At 35.2% G+C, this 18,844-nt stretch overlaps 3 protein-coding genes across 3 annotated transcripts; 1 reads left to right on the forward strand and 2 right to left on the reverse strand.

Annotated features, from left to right (window-relative positions):
- Positions 1–320: 320 nt before the first annotated feature.
- Positions 321–2,359, reverse strand: LOC138887964 (uncharacterized). Its single transcript, XM_070169757.1, has 2 exons — positions 2,350–2,359; positions 321–928 (listed from the first exon to the last, which is right to left on the reverse strand). Exons 1-2 carry the CDS (start codon positions 2,357–2,359, stop codon positions 321–323), a joined length of 618 nt encoding a protein of 205 aa, XP_070025858.1.
- A 4,112-nt stretch (positions 2,360–6,471) lies between these two features.
- On the reverse strand, positions 6,472–15,278 carry LOC104228717 (K(+) efflux antiporter 5). Its single transcript, XM_009781240.2, has 20 exons — positions 14,836–15,278; positions 14,380–14,423; positions 13,965–14,032; positions 13,785–13,869; positions 13,626–13,687; positions 13,426–13,501; positions 13,230–13,304; positions 11,367–11,438; positions 11,156–11,239; positions 11,015–11,083; positions 10,842–10,919; positions 10,649–10,737; positions 10,453–10,549; positions 9,139–9,192; positions 8,893–8,988; positions 8,137–8,325; positions 7,983–8,060; positions 7,118–7,162; positions 6,932–7,027; positions 6,472–6,811 (listed from the first exon to the last, which is right to left on the reverse strand). The coding sequence occupies exons 1-20, from the start codon at positions 15,068–15,070 to the stop codon at positions 6,770–6,772; spliced, it is 1,734 nt and encodes a 577-aa protein (XP_009779542.1). The 5' UTR covers positions 15,071–15,278; the 3' UTR covers positions 6,472–6,769.
- Positions 15,279–17,494: 2,216 nt separating this feature from the next.
- LOC138887965 (nuclear matrix constituent protein 1-like) lies at positions 17,495–18,280 on the forward strand. The gene has a single exon (XM_070169758.1). The coding sequence runs from the start codon at positions 17,495–17,497 to the stop codon at positions 18,278–18,280; it is 786 nt and encodes a 261-aa protein (XP_070025859.1).
- Positions 18,281–18,844: the final 564 nt, after the last annotated feature.

Consider the following 18,844-nt stretch of genomic DNA (forward strand, 5'->3'; position numbering starts at 1 on the left):
GTCCTATTGCCAGAATAGACGTATTGTCCACTTCCTATTGGCTTCCTCTGAGTTAGAAAGCCCTGCATGATTTTGGCAATGTGAATTGTAGCACCAGAATCAATCTACCATGTATTATCAGAAACTTCAGTTAATTAGATTCATAACATACAAAGGTAAAATTACCTTTCTTCTCAAGCCATTTCTTGTATTTCAGGCAATCCTTCTTCCAGTGTCTCTTCTTCTAACAGAAATGGAAAGCATCTTTGTCAAATGTGCTTTTCTTCTTCATGAGAACACTTTTGCCCTTCCTTGAATTTCTCTTATCATGAGTCACCATATTAATTCAACATCTCTTCTTCTTGAACACACATGGTTAAAAGTTCATTGATTGACCATTTATCCTTATGTGTGTTGTAAGAAATTTTGAACGGACCATATTTCGCAGAAAGTGAGTTGAGAATGAAATGCACAAGAAATGGTTCAGACATATCAATCTCAAGGGACTTGAGTTTAGCAGCAATGTCTCTCATCTCGATAATGTGCTCACGCACTGTACGACTTCTGTCGAAAGTCATACTTGAGAGCCTCTTCATAAGGGTGATGGCCAATGCCTTGTCAGAGCTTACGAATTGTTCATCAATTTCCTTCATGTAAGTTTTGACCTTATCGCTATTAGGGATAGAACCCTTAATGCTTTGGCTTATGTGGGCTTTGATGAGCATTAAACTTAAGCGATTAGATCGCTCCCACCGCTCATATTTAGCCTTATCCTCTGGCGTACTTGATTCCTTGGGAATAGGTTGTTCTTCCACACGGAGTGCCAGGTCCATATCTGAGCACCCTAAAGTGAGAAGGACTTTCTCCTTCCATTCAGTATAATTGTCACTAGAAAGTATTGGAATTTGAGCATTCTCATTAAAAATAGCCATAGGAAAAGCCGTAAAGACTGCAAAACAAGGATACATATACATAAGCTATAAAGTATAATCAATCAAAAGGTGAATCGAGTAAAATACTGATTCTTAATAAATTCTAGACCTTCATGTGGGCAGAGGTTGCAACCCATGTATAGAATTTACTAACTTTATTAGAGTAGTAAACCAAAATACATAAAAAAAAATTATTTGTACCTGTGGGCATAAGATAATTTTAGGTTTACTAACTCATTCCAATTAATCTCACTAAAATGGTTACCTCCCTGTAAGGTCGGGTTACCATTTAATAAGATAAATGGAATAAATAGATGCGATTATAACTTTTAATCACTAAACTTTATGTGATTAAATAACTCAATTTCTTTTATATTAAGTATTCAAGACGTTGTGGTCACTCCTAAATACATCACTTAAAAGAAAACTCAATGACATCTCAAAATAATTAACTGTAATTAATCAACTTAAACAAGATGTTGATTAACTTTTGAATGGGCATACTTGATATAGTCTTAAGCCATATTACCCAAAGTTAATTCTTATAATTGAACTAACTACTTTATATAGTGTCAAAGCAAATAAAATTAATCGTATTGTTTTCGATTCAATCACACAAACAATAGACTTTATCCCTTTTAAACCTTTGCTATTATTTTAATGGTCAAAGACATTCAAAATAAATAAAATAAACAATTCATGCAAGCATATTAATCTGCCGCCGAAAACTAAAGGACACCCTTGTAGGTAGTCTCAACTTCAAAATAAAATTTCTAAAACTTATACATATACTGACATATTCTGGGTAACAGAAACTTAAAACAGTCTATTATCTTTTATCCTTTGAAGTAATTATTTCAATCTAGCTTACAAGATTACTACAAGGCTTTAAAGAATAAGATAACAAAAAAAATAAACAAACAAATCAAAGCAAAGCAGCATCTCTATATTGTAAACAGTGCAATACAACCTTTGCCAAACTAGGCGTGAATCCAATTACTTTATATGGATCAAAACATAACAGATCTAGAAGTTTCACACAAGATTACGGTATTACCACTTGTCTTCAAGACAAACACTACAAAATTCTTGGTTCAGAAACATTAACAAGAATTTTACGCCACAAAATATGTAATTGTGTGAAAACTTCAAGTAAATAGACATTTTGATAAATTAAATTAAAATGCCTTGACTAACAAATTCAATGTGAACATGAATTTCAATCACAGAATACGTAAGGTAATTTAAACGCTAATCTTATATTTGGTAGTGCTTAAAACTTCCAATTGAAATAAAATTCTATTGATTTCAAAAATTCTAATTAGCGTAACAACAATTAGATACTGAACAACACAGGTAAAGGGTGGCTCTGATACCACATGTTGAAATTTAATACATACGTAGAGTCGTTGCAGTGGAAATTAAATAAGGAACATACCTTCAGCCATAATTGTTCAAGTATCGTAGAGTCGCCTTAGAAGAATCTTGACAGAAAACCTAGGGAGTCGTCTAGCTTGGGCCTATCGTAGGATGCCAGACTGATGGAATCACTGCGTATTTATAGGTAGGATAGGGGCTCTTAGACAAATACTTTAGTCCTAGGGACTTCTCCATAAATTATAATTACCCTAGGGACTCCTAATATATGGTAATTTCTTTCCATCAAAGACACTACCATATATGCATGACTATAAAATATTATGTGATATATTATTTCCTTTGGTATACAAGATAAATAATTTATTACCTTATATGTAGGTCGTACAAGAAGTCTCTACAAGAGGCGTTAAACTTTTAACACGAAATACATTTTTGTTTTTAGAGAACTAACAGTACTTGTTTTTTCACTTATTATTTAGTCGCATCTGTATTTTTCTCAGCTTGTTTATCTGCATGGGACGTATATGCTTCTTTTCCTTTTTCAACTGGAAATGACATAAGACAAGAGATGGTGTCTCGAAAAGCATTTTTGCCCCTTATCGGCAGTTCTAAGAGTAGTTCTTTAGTAGATTATCACATATGTTTTCTAAGATTAGATAGAAGTAGGGGTGATAAAACTTACCCAAACTCATTTGACTTGCTCAATCTGTCTAAGTTTTAATGGGTTTGGGCTAGAACAATTTTGAAAATGAGCTATTTTGAGCTAGCACAAGTTAATCCATCAAAAATCATCAGCCCAAATGGACCCATGATGATGTCCAACCTTAACCCATGGAAATGATTAATCTTAGAGTTCCACCTTGACCCATGTTCTAAAAAATATTTTTTAATTTTCCCATGTTAGGTGTTTTAAATATTTTCTTTGTGAATTCGTTTTCCTCCAATTAGAGAAAAAAAAATTATAAAAAAATATTTTTCAAATATTTAAACCTAACTTACATGGAAAATGAAAAAGAAAATACTCTATCTAACATTATAAAAAAATATGTTTTCTGCAATAGGAAAAAAGTACTCATTTTGTGAAAAAAAGAAAATTCTTTTTCTACAACATGAAAAGAAAGTACTCATTTTGTAAAAAAGAAAATACTATTTTTACATCATAAAAAGAAAGTACTTATTTTGTTGAAATGAATGAAAATAATGTTTCTACATAATAAAAGAAAAATTTATTTTTTGAAATAAAAAAGAAAATACTTTATCTACAACATTAAAAGAAAGTACTCTAAATAATATTTCTATTTAGGGTGGGGGTGGGGTGAGGGTTTGGGGCAGGGTAGGGATTGGAGTAGTGAGAGGTAGGTTGGGGTGGGTAGGAAGTTCTAATTTTACTACTTTGTTATTCTAATCTTTGTTAGTATGATGAAGTACTATCAATCAAATTCTAAAGGAAAATTTTCGTTCCTATACCATATAGGAAACTATATTACCAAATATGTTCATAGTTTGCATATTACCCTTCATGCTAATAGTATTTCTACAAAATATAGATCATGCATTAAATAAGAAATCATTGTAGCTGTAGGCTTCCTTATTTAGGCGCACTAAAATTGAGGGATTAAATATTCTTCCAGATCTTCCAAACGCAAATCACGCACATTAATCTTCTTCGTCAGTTTCGTTTCAAATTTAGCTTCTCTACATCAAACGCAATTATTCTTCTACAATTCAAAAACGAATTGATTATTCTTCTACAATTCAAAAACGAATTGATTATTCTTCTACAATTCACAAATCAAAAACAATTAAATCTTCTACAATTCTTCGACATCAAACGCAATTATGTTCAAATTTCAGTAATACAAAGCAAAGGAAAAGAGAGCAGCAATTCCACCATTGACAACCATTAAAAAGCTTTGAAGCTTTGAATTCAGATTTGGGTTTTCAAAAATCATTATTTGTTTGGATTGGGTGTTGTTGCAAATAATTGGGAATATGGTTTGGAGTTTATATCTCAATTTTGAGAGGTTTTGGTGAAGATTAGACTTGGTTTTGGCTGAATTTCGGATTGTTGAAGAAGAAGAAGAAGAAGAAGAAGAAGAAGAAGAAGAAGAAGAAGAAGAAGAAGAAGAAGAAGAAGAAGAAGAAGAAGAAGAAGAAGACATGACATACATTATATTGCAAAAATTGTAGATAAATTGTAATTAAATTGTAGAAAAATTGTATTCTGTTGTTTATTTATTTTTCTTTTATTCATTTAACTATTGTATGAAAGTTGAACAACATTGTATAAAAATTATATTTAAGTGGTATTATATTGTAGTTATATATAACTTAGAAGAAATAATGTATGAAAATTGTAGATAATTTGTAGATAAGTTGTATAATATATAATTACTTATATGAAAATTATTTTTAGTATGTATAAATCATATACAAAATATACAAAAGACATATTGTATTTGTATAAAATTTGTATGTAAGTTTTATGTTATTGTAGTTGTATTTCACTAGGTGGAAATAATGTGTGTAAGTTGTAAAAAATTATAGATAAGTTGTATTCCTCTATAATGGGAGATGTTGGCATATCAAGTAACTTTAGTGTTCCAGACGAACATGCATGAAAATAAAGATAAATTCTGTTATGAACAGTTTGTAGATATTTTGTAGATAATTTGTAGAAACATTGAAATTCTGTATTTTCATATTAATTTTTCAAATGATATGTAGTTTTGTTGTAGATTAAATGTAGAAAACAAGTCATTGTGAGGCTTACTTGACTTATTCCTCACATTCAACTTATTCTACAAATTCACGCCTCTTTAAATACAATACAACCATACTTTCTTGAATTTAAAGGTATAGCAATATATATAACTTAAAAAACATCTTCTCCTCTGCACAAGTTAGCTCCAAAACAGACGAAGTGGAATAACAAGCTCCCATCAAAACTTTTAACACAAAAACACAAAAGCTCAAAAATAAATAAACAACGGTCTACAATGTTTCTACAATTGCTGAAATATAATGTATGTCATGTCTTCTTCTTCTTCTTCTTCTTCTTCTTCTTCTTCTTCTTCTTCTTCTTCTTCTTCTTCTTCGTCGTCGTCGAGTTTCAATCTGAAATTCAACCAAAACCAAGTCTAATCTTCACCAATACCCCTCAAAATTGAGATATAAACTCCAAAACATATTCCCAATTATTTACAACAATACTCAATCCAAATAAATAATGATTTTTGAAAACCCAAATTTGAATTCAAAGCTTCAAAACTTTTTAATGCCTGTCAATGGTGGAATTGTTGCTCTCTTTTTCTTCCCTCTTATATTACTGAAGGAACCCGAAATCATAACCATCAAAAGTTATTGCTGTGTATGAACTTTGAAGATTTGACTTCAATTCTGACTGGTTGTAGAAGAAAAAACCTTGATTTTGGACGTTAATAGTAGAGGGTTTCAATTGTTTTTCTGGTTTTAGCAGAGGAAATAATGGTTTGAAACGTGAGTGTGTGGTGATACGTGGGTGAGGGTGTGGGGTTGGGAGAGAGAAACGTGGGGGTGGGGATTTGGAGGAATATACGGTACCATAAATTTAGGAGTGATATAAGGTACAATTAATGTACAGTTAAAACACCTTATGATATAGAATTGGTAATTAGGTATACTAAATGTAATTATATCAAACCTTAAACATTGAGAGTAATATAGTTTCATATATGGCATATGAATGTAAAATTCCAATTCTAAATCCAAATTAAAGAAAGAAATCATTTGGCATAAATTGACATTTATTACAAAACATTAGATAATTTTTGTATATGCTTCTTTAAAAGTTAGAATATTGCAAAGATTTGGGTCAATTTAGGCGGATTGGGTTACAACCCATTGTTTAGCACATCTTAACCCAAGTGAACTTTGTGCAGGGTTGGACAATGACTCATTTAATGAGTCAGCCCATCTTGACCAACCCAAACAGCCCATTTGCCATCCCTAGAAGTGTCACCCTACATTTGATCCTTCTTTTATTCCGTGGTGTCTATCTTTTACTTTTTGATTTGCTTATTTGGAGGAAATACTAATCCCTCTATCTCTTAAGCATACGACTCGAGTAATAAGTTTAGATTGCAAGGAATTGGAAAATGCTCCTAAATTGAAGCACTCTAAATTTTTGAAGTCCAAAGGATAGAAAACTGGACGGCAGATAATTTCTTTGGCATTCCCTGTAAATGTCGAGGTATATCTCCTTTTTTCAGATCAAGCTATAATTCTGTGAGACAAAAAAGTGGGAATATGTACAACATCCAAATGCAGAAGAATATTTATGTACAAAACAAATTTAACTTTATCTAACTTCTGCATCCTTGATAAGTTCAGGCTGAATAATGCACATCGAATTTACTGCCCGCCAAAACTGGGTATTTTACAATTCTCTGCCATCTAGCCATTCCTTTTGATACTACTGGATATGATCACAGCAAATGTTACAATACTCTATTGTGTGCTTCGATCATTGAAACTTTCTCCTGCAAAAAAAATTCATCTCATCTACAATTAGCATCAACCTGGAAAATAAAACAGCATTTTCGGCCACCATGCAGTAAAGTTTGCGTCAATTGGTCCATGATCCCAGTGAGAAAAACTACCTCATCCGGCGCGATATTTTCCACAGGAAACCAGTGCATAAGAACTCCCAGGTGCATGATAGCAGGTATCAACTTGAACAAGACTGGGGTTGTAACCTGCACAAAATTATCAATCATAAACATCAAATAAGAAACAAATAGCATCGGCAGTATATCCTCAAGCAATTTGAAGATTTAGAAGCTCACAAGACTTAGAGCAGTTGTTCCGAGCAGAAGAAGATACATCTTTCCCTGTATATGTAAAAGAAACTTAGCTGAATTCAAGAGAAGTGATAAAGTGGCATTTGAGTGGAACAAATGAAGTACTTGGTGAAATTAGATAATATGGCACAAAGTATCAGTTATTCAAGAGACTTGTTTCTTAATGCAAAACAAACAGAGTTTCTTTAGGGCCTTTTTTCTTTCTTTCTTTCTTTTTTTTTTTTAAAAAAAAATAAGTAGGAGGTCTTCTAAATTTTCTTGAAAGCTAATCTTCACTGGGAAAAATGTTAATGGTGGCATTACGTGGAACAGTTACACTAATAACATCTAGACAGCCTGGAAAACATAGCTCAGGAAAAAAAAGACAAATGTCTCCTTTTTTTAAAATTACAGGTTGATCAAGAAACTAAACTGCCGACTGGAGAGTTGTATATATCTACTGTTTAGAACCACAATGACTGACACATTAAAAGCTTATAATTCAACTAGGGAAAATTTAAATTACATTATACGTACATGTAAAACACACTGTCATGCAGAGTTGTGATTGAAAACGAAATCAGAGAACCACTTGGTGACCTTTAACCTTGTATCGGAATATAAATTCAAATTGTGCCATCTTACTACTTTAAAACAACATAAACACTGGAGCACATAATCTATCTCCACAAAAGCAAGTGCAATTCCTTTATTTCATAAACTTAAGACATTAAGTGGAAGAGCATGGGGAGATCAGTGTTGCGCTTTGAATGTAAAAGCCTTTTTGCCTCTTAAAAGGTATTATGAAGAGGAAGGTCCAAAACTATAAGGAACATAACAAGAGAAAAAAAGATCGGTAGGATGAGATCACCGGAACAATATGCAGGTTTGAGGCACGACTCAAGAGCACAAATGCAAATTCTCCAATTTGTGCAAGCAAAAGCCCAACCTGTAAAGTCATTCAAACTCATAAAAGATAAGGCAATATAATTTTTGTCTAACAAGTGTTTAGATGGATGACTTACAATAACTGATGTCCTAATGTTATATCCAAAAACCTTTGTAATCATGGTGGCTACAATAGTCTTAAAAACTATAACCAAGATAACTGATGCTAGCAAGATATCCACATGCGTCCATAGGAACTGTACATGTATCAGCATTCCGATACTAGCGAGAAAGAGAGCTGCAAAGAGATTACGAATTGGTTCCACCTACAAGTAATATTAAGACACTTAACAATCGCAAGCATAGTTGGGAAAATTAAAGTAAATATAGTCTGATGCTTCCAAGTATGCAGTCTGTCATTATTGTACAGCAAAAATGGCAAGTAAAAAGCTATTTCTGATATTTTCTTTTTCCATATATCCAACAATGAAAAAGAAATACAGCTACTGATGAATAGTAAATTTTCTTACTAAGTAATGAGGGACCTACTCAAGCATTACTGGAAAAACAAGACGGAAAAAGGATAGAATGATGAAAGAGAAGGGAAGTAAATCCTTTAGAGATTAGAAACTTTCTAAAATCAGTGGAAAAAGTATAAATAGAAGAGGATGACCAAATCAGAAATCATTGTGTTAAAAGATGTTGTAAGATGCCAGAATGTTCAGAAAAAATGAGAAAACTCATAGCAATATCTACATACATAAGATTGGTGAGTTGAAATAGAAAAATGAACTTTGAAGTAAGGATGCCTCATAGATTTGTTCATGGTCTACATTATATTTTATGTCTTAATGAAAGCATGAGCAAAGAAACATCCTATCATAAATCAATACCTGGTCCAAGGTATGTTGTGCAAAGTCTGTTGTGGATATCATAACCCCGGCTACAAATGAACCCAGCTCAAGACTGAGTCCCAGCTTATCACTGCACTGAAGAATCAAAAGAAATATCTTCAGTATTCTCTGGATCTGCTTACTAGGTAGTCGCTAATTCTTCAGAATGCATTTACAATGTTTCAGGAATATATATATTATATCCCCATTTTTAGTAAAGAATATTATGACGGCGTTCCAACTAACCCAAGCAGATAATAAGCAGAATGCCACCACCGCAAGCTGATACAATTCATTGGTCTGAAAATGACAAGGAATTCAGAAAGCAAACAACGTGAAAAGGAAAAACGGAGTAAAGCATGAAGCTCAGAAGTGTATAAAAACACATGCAGTAGAGCTGATTCATATAAACTATTTATTGTCAGCCTCATATCCTGGCATCAACTGACAAAAGCTGTAGTTTCAAACAATTATGGTCGGTTTGGTACTACGGAATCACCTAAGAAAAGAGTCATGATTCCAAGATTTCATTCCAGTCCCACGATTGTAATGATCGATTCCAAGGGAATCATGATACAGGTTTAATTCCATTCTGCCAAAAGCTCATCTTTTTTGTTCCTTAGATAAGGAAAATCATCATTGCATTATTCAGTTAAATTAGGTGGGTTCTGACATCAGTTAAGTTGGTAAATCAAGATCAGAACAGTGGTCTTTCACTCTGACGTTCAATGAAGAAAATACAGCCTAAAGAAAGAATTTCATTTTGCCCGATCTCATTACAGTTAACCAAAAAGGTCTGACAGTTAAAGGAGCAGCTAACGAATAATATAAACTGCTAAAATCAGCAGCCCTAATGTTAGATAAATGGCCTTCTGTACTTATTCGGTTGGCTGATGATGATCAAGTTGGCAATGATAAAAGCAAATGGAGCTTATAATGATTTACTCTGCTGAAACTTTCCCTTATCGATGCACTTATACTTGATACAAGTTCTTTTTCCGCCTACTCATCAGATCCAATTTACATCTTCAAACATTATAAGTAATAGAAAATCCTACAAAGTTGTATTACACTATTGCTTTTGTCTTCACAAGGCCTGTGACAAGTTACCTTACATATACAACTACTACCTTTATCCCAGAAAAAACTTGACCCGACGTCAATTTGGTTAGTCCCAGATATTTGACCTATTTGCTTAACTACAAGTTTACCATTCCACTGTAATTGAAACTAATACAGATCTGTACTTTAGACACGGTGTGACATCTTTCCGTCCAGCTATTGTAGCTTTCATATTTCAAACTATTAGTTAAACCTTGCTCTACAAGATAAAATAATCTATTTGAACATTCTTTTCTTAATCTCATCACTAGTCAAAGTTGATCAAGTTTTTCAGGACAGACGCACTTTGAGAAACATATATTTACAGTCAGTTGTAATAAACTACTCAGACTTTCTCCATTGCTCTCCATGCAAGATAAAGGGACCAACTATTATTGGATAGGGAGAAAGAATGTGGAGGAAAGAATAAATGAAAATATGACTGTGAGAGGTACTCACTTGAGAAGATAACCGTATCATTAACTTCAGAAAACGGGGAACAAATGACCAAGTTACAATTGATGCAACACTGAGGTACATGGACAAGATGAGCAGCCTAGACAGAGCAAACAGTATATTTAGTCTTGCCCTAAGCCTCAAATTGCTGCCAACTCAAACAAAAAACGTAGAAAGAAGCACTCCCAAAAGAGCTTACAGTTTTCCCATAGAGATTATTCCATGCAAAAGCCCACTGTTACCTCCAAGAACAGGAAGCAAAGCGAACAATAAACCAACAGTGCAGTCCTGGGGATAAAAAAAAAAGGACCAACCTTCTTGTAATATGTAGATATGAATAAATGAAATGACCAATAAACAAGTTTCGATGTCTGGTAATACACAGATTTTACCTGAAAAATCAGTGTTCCAATCGTCACTTGACCATGAAGAGCATTGTTGCTGTTTTTCTCAACTAGAAATTTCACCACCTGTTTATTTAAGATGGTTAAAGTACATCATTAATGAGACTTACCTTATTTCAGGACAAGGATAAACTGATAAGAATCATGGTTTTATATTATACCACTGCTGTTGATGACATTGACAGGAAGCAACCAACAAACACTCCCTCTGACAAGTTTGCACCACATAACTGCAGACCAATACAGAATGCATAATTAAGCATCAGTAATTGAAGAAGTAAAATTCAGTTCCAGAGCCATACCATTGCAGTTACGCCACACAGAAACATAAGGATAACAATTTGAAGCAGCCCTCCTAGAACAGCAACAGGACCGACAACTTTTAGCTGCATGATAGTATGTTAGGAGACTGCCCCAAGTAATGAAAGATATATGCTGAAATACCGAGATATTTTCTCAAATTAGTTCTGACAGTTGTATGGAAAAAGCATCACATAGAATGATATAAAGCACCTTTGTCAAGGAAAACTCCAGACCTAAAGCAAATAGAAGGAAGACAACTCCAAACTGAGCAACAGTCTCAACCTGCAATACAATCAACATTGAAACAGATGAGCTTAGGATAGCCCACACAATTACGTCATAATTCAATGAGTTCTCAGTCAAGAATATGTTAGTAACTTCAGACTTGTATTTATCGAACTCTCGTTATTCAAAAAGGAAAAGGACATTTTTTTTTGAGAAGGTAACAATTAAAAAAAAGAAGGAAAAGGACATAACAACAAAATAATACACATCTCACAATCCATGCCAAATATATTAGTCTTTTGAAGCCAAAAGCACTGCAGCATTTTGCTTGAAACGTGCTTAGCCAAATGTAGACATAATGTTCCATTTCAGACCAATCTTAGATGCTCTTCTGTTAGAGATATGAATGACAGACACCAACACAATCAACCAGACAACCTTTTATCCAATATACCATAACCAGGTAACAAAAATTCGGTCTTGTATGCATAAGAAATACTAACAGAAAGACCAATAACTTGCACCAACTATGAAAGCATGCAATAACTCCATTCTAGACAACCCTTTGGACATCTATTTATCCTACTTCCCACAAACTCCAAAAATCAAAAAGAATATCTGAAAACCTTTCCATTTTTTGCACCTCAGGTTCTGCTATTTTTGCAGTACGTGAAATAATGCATTTTATCAGGAACAACTATTCACAATCGACAGAACGAACATATTCAATGTTTGCAGAAACCTTGTTGCATAAGCTTATTAGATTAATGTCATGTTGATGAATACAAGGATAATTTCTCCAAGTTGTACGGCTATTTTTAGTTAACAAGATGAATTGCTCGATACTCACTAAGATTTGCAAAAACTACTTCAAGTCAAATCTGAAGTTTAAGATACCTAAATATGCACCTGGGTAATATACATTACTAGACACCCTAACTCGTAAATGCTAGGATATCATATGTGATTCTTAGTCTCTCAGAAAATCTAGATAGGAAGTCAAGCACTCAATCAGAAAACTCTTCCACCAAAATGATTTTCCAAACCCAAACATGATTTTGAAAACATTCATGTCTTTTCATTTGAATCAAGTTCTTTGGTCTCTTTCTTCTCATTTGGAGGATCTGGGTATCTGTGCAAGTCTGGAATATGAAAATCTGAAATGTTTGCTAAACAACGAGCAAATTATGAAGCAGTCAAAATCTTAGAACAACAAGGAAACTAGTACCATCTGGAGAAATACAAAGGCTTCCTGAAATAGCAGGGACACTAGCTTGCTTGTAACAGCAGATGGAGACAAAAAAGAAGACGCATGCCTACGATTTACAAACCTAAAAAGAGAAGTTTAGTATACTAAAACTGATATGGAAATCTCTGTTCTATATTTGAATGATATCAACCTTGGGAATGTAGGAGTAGATGAATGAACGTTACTAAAGAATATAAAGTGATTAACCATGCATGAGCCAGTCACAAAGAGCATTTGCTTGTTAATTGAAGTGTTAAGCACTCAAGCTGCCAGGATTGCATACTAACTGGCAACCAACAATGGTATCACATATGACAAGAAATGAGAATTGGCTTGAACAACAAACCTCTAAGCATCCCAAAGAAAACGCACAAACAAAAAGAAAGCATCTCTCTTCATCAAATAAAGAAACTGAAGGAAACAAAACTCGTTCTGTTTTTCCACTTCACACTCATGTATATCTTTTTGTCCGTTAACATTTTTAGTGTCCACATGGACAAGAGTACCAAATTACAAGATTGCATTGTTGCTTCATCCATGGCCATTAATGACAAACAAGCAGATATGATTGCTCCTCATAAGCCGTGTGGATTACATACCTGTACCATTTCACTGATGAACTTCAAACCCCCTGGTCCAATTAATGAGCCAGCAAGAAGATAACCAACGATAACCTAACACAGGAAATCATGATTAAACATGTTTAGTACTAGGGTTTAATTGATATTTAGATTTATAAGCACAGAAGATCATAATCGACCAAGGAAGATTTCACAAGCTTCTCAAAAGACAAACCGGTTGTCCTAAACAAGAAAAGATGATTCCACCAATGGCAGCAGAGACTATAACCACCACCAAGTCTGAGATAAGTCTGCAGAAACACATTTTAGCAAAAACTAAATGTCACTAGCTGTGAAAACTACATAAAGATGAAAATCCCCAAATATCTATGTTTCATCAACGATATTGCCAGAAAGAAAAGGATTAACATCAACCTCACATCAACTTGAAGCACTGGATATTTTGATTTCTTATTTGACATGACAAACACATTGTCCTGCCATCAAGCAAAACAGTATAAAAAGAGCTAGTTAAGCACACATTACAGATATTGACCAATGTTTCCAATACCAATTCAAGCACAGATTTTTTACCTTTTTGTCAATCAATGTAGTTACATCATCAGAACCTTCATTTTCAAGGGAAAAAACATCTTGTAATTTGAATGATCTAGTGTCACTGCAAAAAGGACAAACAAATGAATAACTTCAGCAAAGTTCATCCAAAGCCAGGAGAGCCATGTGATTTATTTTGGTTACAACTTCTTTGCTTACTTTGTCTGTTGTGTCTCATTCTTCTTGATCTTCTCATGGGTAATTTTGGCCACAGTCTCCAACACTCCCTATTAGAAAGAAAGGTAAACTTTTCATAAAAAGAGCAAAGAACCACCGGCCAGAACCAAAAGTAAATTGTACTAGTGTCACACTGCGACAAGGTATGTCATAATGTTGGGCTTGTTGGCAGTCTGATAAACTTTAAAACAGATGTTGAAGTTTGAATGGATATGCATGTCTTCAAATTTGACACACTCTGGGCAAAGAAAATACGCATATTGCTCTACCCGCTAAATAAGCATTTCTTGTATTGCCTAAGCTTCAACAAATAATCTTCTATTGATCTTAATATCATAGATAATGATTAACATGATCAAAAAGCAAATCAGTGACAAGTATTAGTCGCTTAGCTTACTTTCTCATCAGCCACTGTACTGTTAAAGCTGCTCCCATCCGAACCTAATCAAGTGACAAAAGCAACATGATTGATCAAATATTTCATCACACAAACTGCAATGCAATTTCCTTTAGTTCACTATTTTGCAGAGATTGTTTATCAATAATCGAGCATAAGACATTAATGCATCATCAAAAGGTGTATAATATATCATTATATGCTATCAATTACCAGAACCTCCATCAACCAGGCACAAAAATGGTACCATTAAGAATATTTTTAGATGTACCTTCTTTAGTTACTGAAAGTAAATTTGTCATGAACTCATGAACAGACCGTAAACACAACATCAACTTGTATTCTATTTTCAATACCACACGAAAATAAATCAACTTGAAACCAGTGATTAAACAAAATTTGAAGAAAATAAAAAAAAGGTTAAAAAAAATAAAGAGAAAAATGGAGAAACCTTACCTTCAGGTTGATCGTTCTCAGAAAATTCTTTCTCGAGAACGCGATCGAACATTTTGGCAATAGTACCGTCGTTAGTGTCGGGAGCGGAAGAATTAACTAAATTACCGTAAAACCTTTCCCTAATCTCCTTCTCAGATCTAGCCGCTAAGGCCGTCATCCTGCCACAATAAGCAACCGACAGGAAGAGGAATATCCAGGCTCGAAGCTTCTCTCTTCTCACCAAAACCCTCTCCATTTGCACACTTCGCCGGAAAATAGAGAGAGAAATTTGGAGGAGATTGAGAAGAAGAAGAAGAAGAAGAAGAAGAAGAAGAAGAAGAAGAAGAAGAAGAAGAAGAAGAAGAAAGGGGAAATGGAGACGCAAAAGGGTTTGTTGTTGAACTTTCAGTTCCTTAGATCGAAGGCAAAAATTAAAAAGAAGTTAGAGAATACGGTCTGTTATTTTTTCCAGGGCGGGATCCAAGTCTGACCAATTTATAAAGTTTCAAGTACTATATTAATTTTTCGGATTCTTTTTTTTTTTTTTTGTTAAATTTTACCAATTAAAAATTACATATATAATTTTTGAAATTAAACTATATAAAAACTATAAGGTATAATAAAAGAATGTTTAGTACTTAAAAACTCTCTCAAACCTGATTTAGTTTGCAACTTACATTGTGTAAAGTTTATACTGTCCCTACAAATATTAATTAACACATAGTCAATAATTATTTGTTCTAATTATATGTTTTCCCCCCTTATATCTCTCATTTATTTGTTCTTCCTACGGTTTAGAATGTCGGAGCTGTCCAAAGAGTATATATATTTTCTGGCCAAGCTTGTCGCAAATCTTGGCTGGGAAAAAATAGATTTCACACCAAAAAAAAAATGGCACAAACTTAAAAAGAAAAAAATTAAAATAATGCATGTCTAAATTTTAGAAGTGTAGTTACACCATAAATAAATGTGTTTGAGCAAACAAATGCTAAACTAATTAATAACAAATTAATTGGGTGAATCTCAGTTGAACTTAATAATCTCTAGATCAAATGGAAAAAGATTTAGATATAATGAGAACAGTATAGGAGTGTTAAGAAGTATGTTCAATGCCTTATGATTAGAAAAATATTTAATATCCTAGAAATGCAATAAATGACAGAAATGGCAAGAGTTATAGTATAAAGGGATTGTCACCCAATGATTATGTGATTAGGCGCCTCCCCTCTCTGACGATGTAAAAAGGTATGCAGCAGATGTGAATGTAGAATCTTGAGATTTATGGATGAAAGTTAAACATCATGTGCTTGAGTAAAGAGAATAAGACAATTCTTTCGTATATTCTTCTCTCCTTTTTACAATATGTTCTCTCTTCTTTAAAAAAATGGCAAACCCTCCTTGTTCACCAGCTCTTCCTATTTATAAAGGACATTTTCCCCAAAAACCCTAATAAGTACAACATAAAAAATATCCAAAAGGCATATTCTTCCTATCTCTTTCTAAGTTCAAACTTTTGTTACTATCTTATTTCGACTGACCTCTCTTGGTCATCATCCTTTGTCACGACGACCATCAGTCGTTGTGTTGTGGTGACCTCGTTCCATGTCCTGCTTATTTGTTGTCGTGGTTGCCAAATTTGGACCCACACAATTAGTCCCTCCGCTTGTTGAGGTCGTGGCTCTGCACGTCCTTGATAAGCGGACATCGTCCGTTTTCGTTAAAGAATTTGGCTGTTGAATTATGCCGGTTTGGCCAAGGCCGAGAGAAAGATGCGTTCCACGGAACCCTGGCTGGTGTATTTTATCGAGATATTACGTCAATCCCACATGCGTCATCATTACGCACCTTCCCGAGATAGCGTCTGATTGCTTGTCACTTTGGTTTTAGCGCCATTGGCAGCCTTCCGCTTTGATTCTCGCGCCATCCAATCCTATAAATAGGTGCAGGTTTTATTTTTTCAAGCTTTTAGCCATTTCCTTTCTTGTGTATGTATTGTCTCCTTTGGTCATCTTTTTTAGTTCTTTTATCTCAATTCCGGTAGCTCTGCTTCTTGTTTTTCCGTTCAGTCACCGTTACTTATTCTAGGTTCACCAGCACTCCCTTTATTACCAAGATGCCCGAACCCACCATGCACGTGATGAGGTTTCCGACGCCACGCTGTTGTCTATGGCCCCTCCTTCAGGTAGCGAGGGTGTAGCGGTTGAGGAAGGAGATAGTTTCCCCACCGTAAAGGAGATACTCCCCAGAAACCCCATGACCAGGAATGATTTCCACAAGGAGCCTGCCCCTTCCCCCGTTCCGGTGATCTCTGAGACTGGGCCAACTCACATAAATGAACTCCGGTCCACATACAATATTCCTTCTCATGTCGAGATGGTTCTAGCTGGGGGGAGACCTTGTGGAGGTCCATAGACCAGGATACTGTGCTTTATATGTGTATCCTTTTGTGATCGGTCATACCCTCCCTCTTCTTTTTGTTTTTGAATTCATTATGTATGCCTGATCTATTTAAGCTAGCTTTTCTTCCTCTGCATGTTAGACCCTCATCATGGAGATTGAGCGCGATCCGAGGGATAGGCGGAAGACGACCGTTTTTGGGAAAGTGGGCTCTAAATACAAGGAGTACTGCACCAAGCATCGTGCATTGGCCGATCTCTTTACTTAGGACAGCGATTTTCAGATGTTCCATGACGGGCTTAAGCAGAAGGAGAAACTATTGGCGCAAAAGGTCGAAGTGCTGAAAGAGCGGGACGAAGAGCTGATGAAGGCCATCGCTCGATGTAGTGAACTTGAGGCGGCTCTTAAGGCCAAGGAAGATGAATATGAGGTGAGCAAGGGGGTGATGGCCGAGAATGTCGACCTTCAAGCACGGATGGCTACCTTAACTGCTGAGCTTGATAGAAGGGCGGCGGAGGCTATCGACCTAAGAGGCGAGCTGAGTGTTAAGACTAATAGATTGGCTCGTGCTGAAAGGGATAGGGCGACTGCCATCTCTAAGGTAGCGGCTTTGGAAGACGCCCTTCGCGTTTGTAGATCTGAACGGGAAAATGAGATAGAGACATCCACGCTCAAGGTAGTGAGGTTTGAGGAACGTATCCAAGATCTGGAGGCGGAGTTGTCCGTGTTGAACGAGCAAGTTAATGCTTTGAAGGCGGAGGATGTACGACGACAATTGCAACCCTCTACGACTCATGCTTCGGCTGATCCTGTCGTGTCGCGGGAATTATATGAGATGTGGGTCCATGTGGAGGCTCGACTGGACGTATACAAGTCCCTTCAGGCTAATGGGAAGGTTTTTGAGGTAGAACTTCGGGATGTGCGTGTTAAAGCATGTGCAACTCGTATGTCTTGTGGTTACGACCCCGATACGCCTGACAGGGATAATATTGATGATGATGGTGCCGACGGGCTTGCCTCCGATTCTTGGTATAATGAGGAGTATGCCATGGGGGATGACGCGGCGTAGGACTTTGTTGTATTCATTTTTCGCTTCGCTGTTTTTGTGAGGGCGTCCTTGAGCCCTTTGTAAGAAAAACTTTTGTAATATATCCAGTTGTAATGGACCGATTACTTTTGTCGTGTACCTCTGAATTGTTATTTTTGTTTGTTGCGAGGGGTCCTTATTTTTTCATCCTAGTGTGATGTTTTGTCGTAGACAACCGTAGATCTTAGTAACTCAAACAAGGTTGTATAAAGTAATTTGGGCGATGCTGGATGTCATGCAATTCGAACGACGCTGAAGATTAAACAATTGGGGCGACGGTCTTCGGCCGTGGGGGTGTTATTTCGAGTTGCTCGAAATGTTAACCCGTTGTAATTCGAGCGAGGTCAAATATTAAATGATTCGAGCAAGGTCGAATTTTTTATTTGATGATGGCCTTTGGCCGTAGGGGTGTTATTTTGAGTTGGTCGAAATATTAACCCGTTGAAATTCGAGCGAGGTCAAATATTAAATAATTCAAGCGAAGTCGAATTTTCGTTTGGCGATGGCCTTTGGCCGTAGGGGTGTTATTTCGAGTTGGTCGAAATG

The sequence above is a fragment of the Nicotiana sylvestris genome, chromosome 3 (genome assembly GCF_000393655.2).
Source record: "Nicotiana sylvestris chromosome 3, ASM39365v2, whole genome shotgun sequence".
NCBI classification, from domain to species: domain Eukaryota; kingdom Viridiplantae; phylum Streptophyta; class Magnoliopsida; order Solanales; family Solanaceae; genus Nicotiana; species Nicotiana sylvestris.

Excerpts from the sequence above, each read along its gene's own strand:
- LOC104228717 (XM_009781240.2), bottom strand. The coding sequence starts at position 15,070 with ATGGAGAGGGTTTTGGTGAGAAGAGAGAAGCTTCGAGCCTGGATATTC. Across the intron at positions 13,305-13,425 it reads TTTCTTGTTTAGGACAACCG|GTTATCGTTGGTTATCTTCT; the intron begins GTTTGTCTTTTG and ends TTCCTGTGTTAG. Across the intron at positions 10,738-10,841 it reads TTGGAACACTGATTTTTCAG|GACTGCACTGTTGGTTTATT; the intron begins GTAAAATCTGTG and ends TTTTATCCCCAG.
- LOC138887965 (XM_070169758.1), top strand. The coding sequence starts at position 17,495 with ATGTTCCATGACGGGCTTAAGCAGAAGGAGAAACTATTGGCGCAAAAG.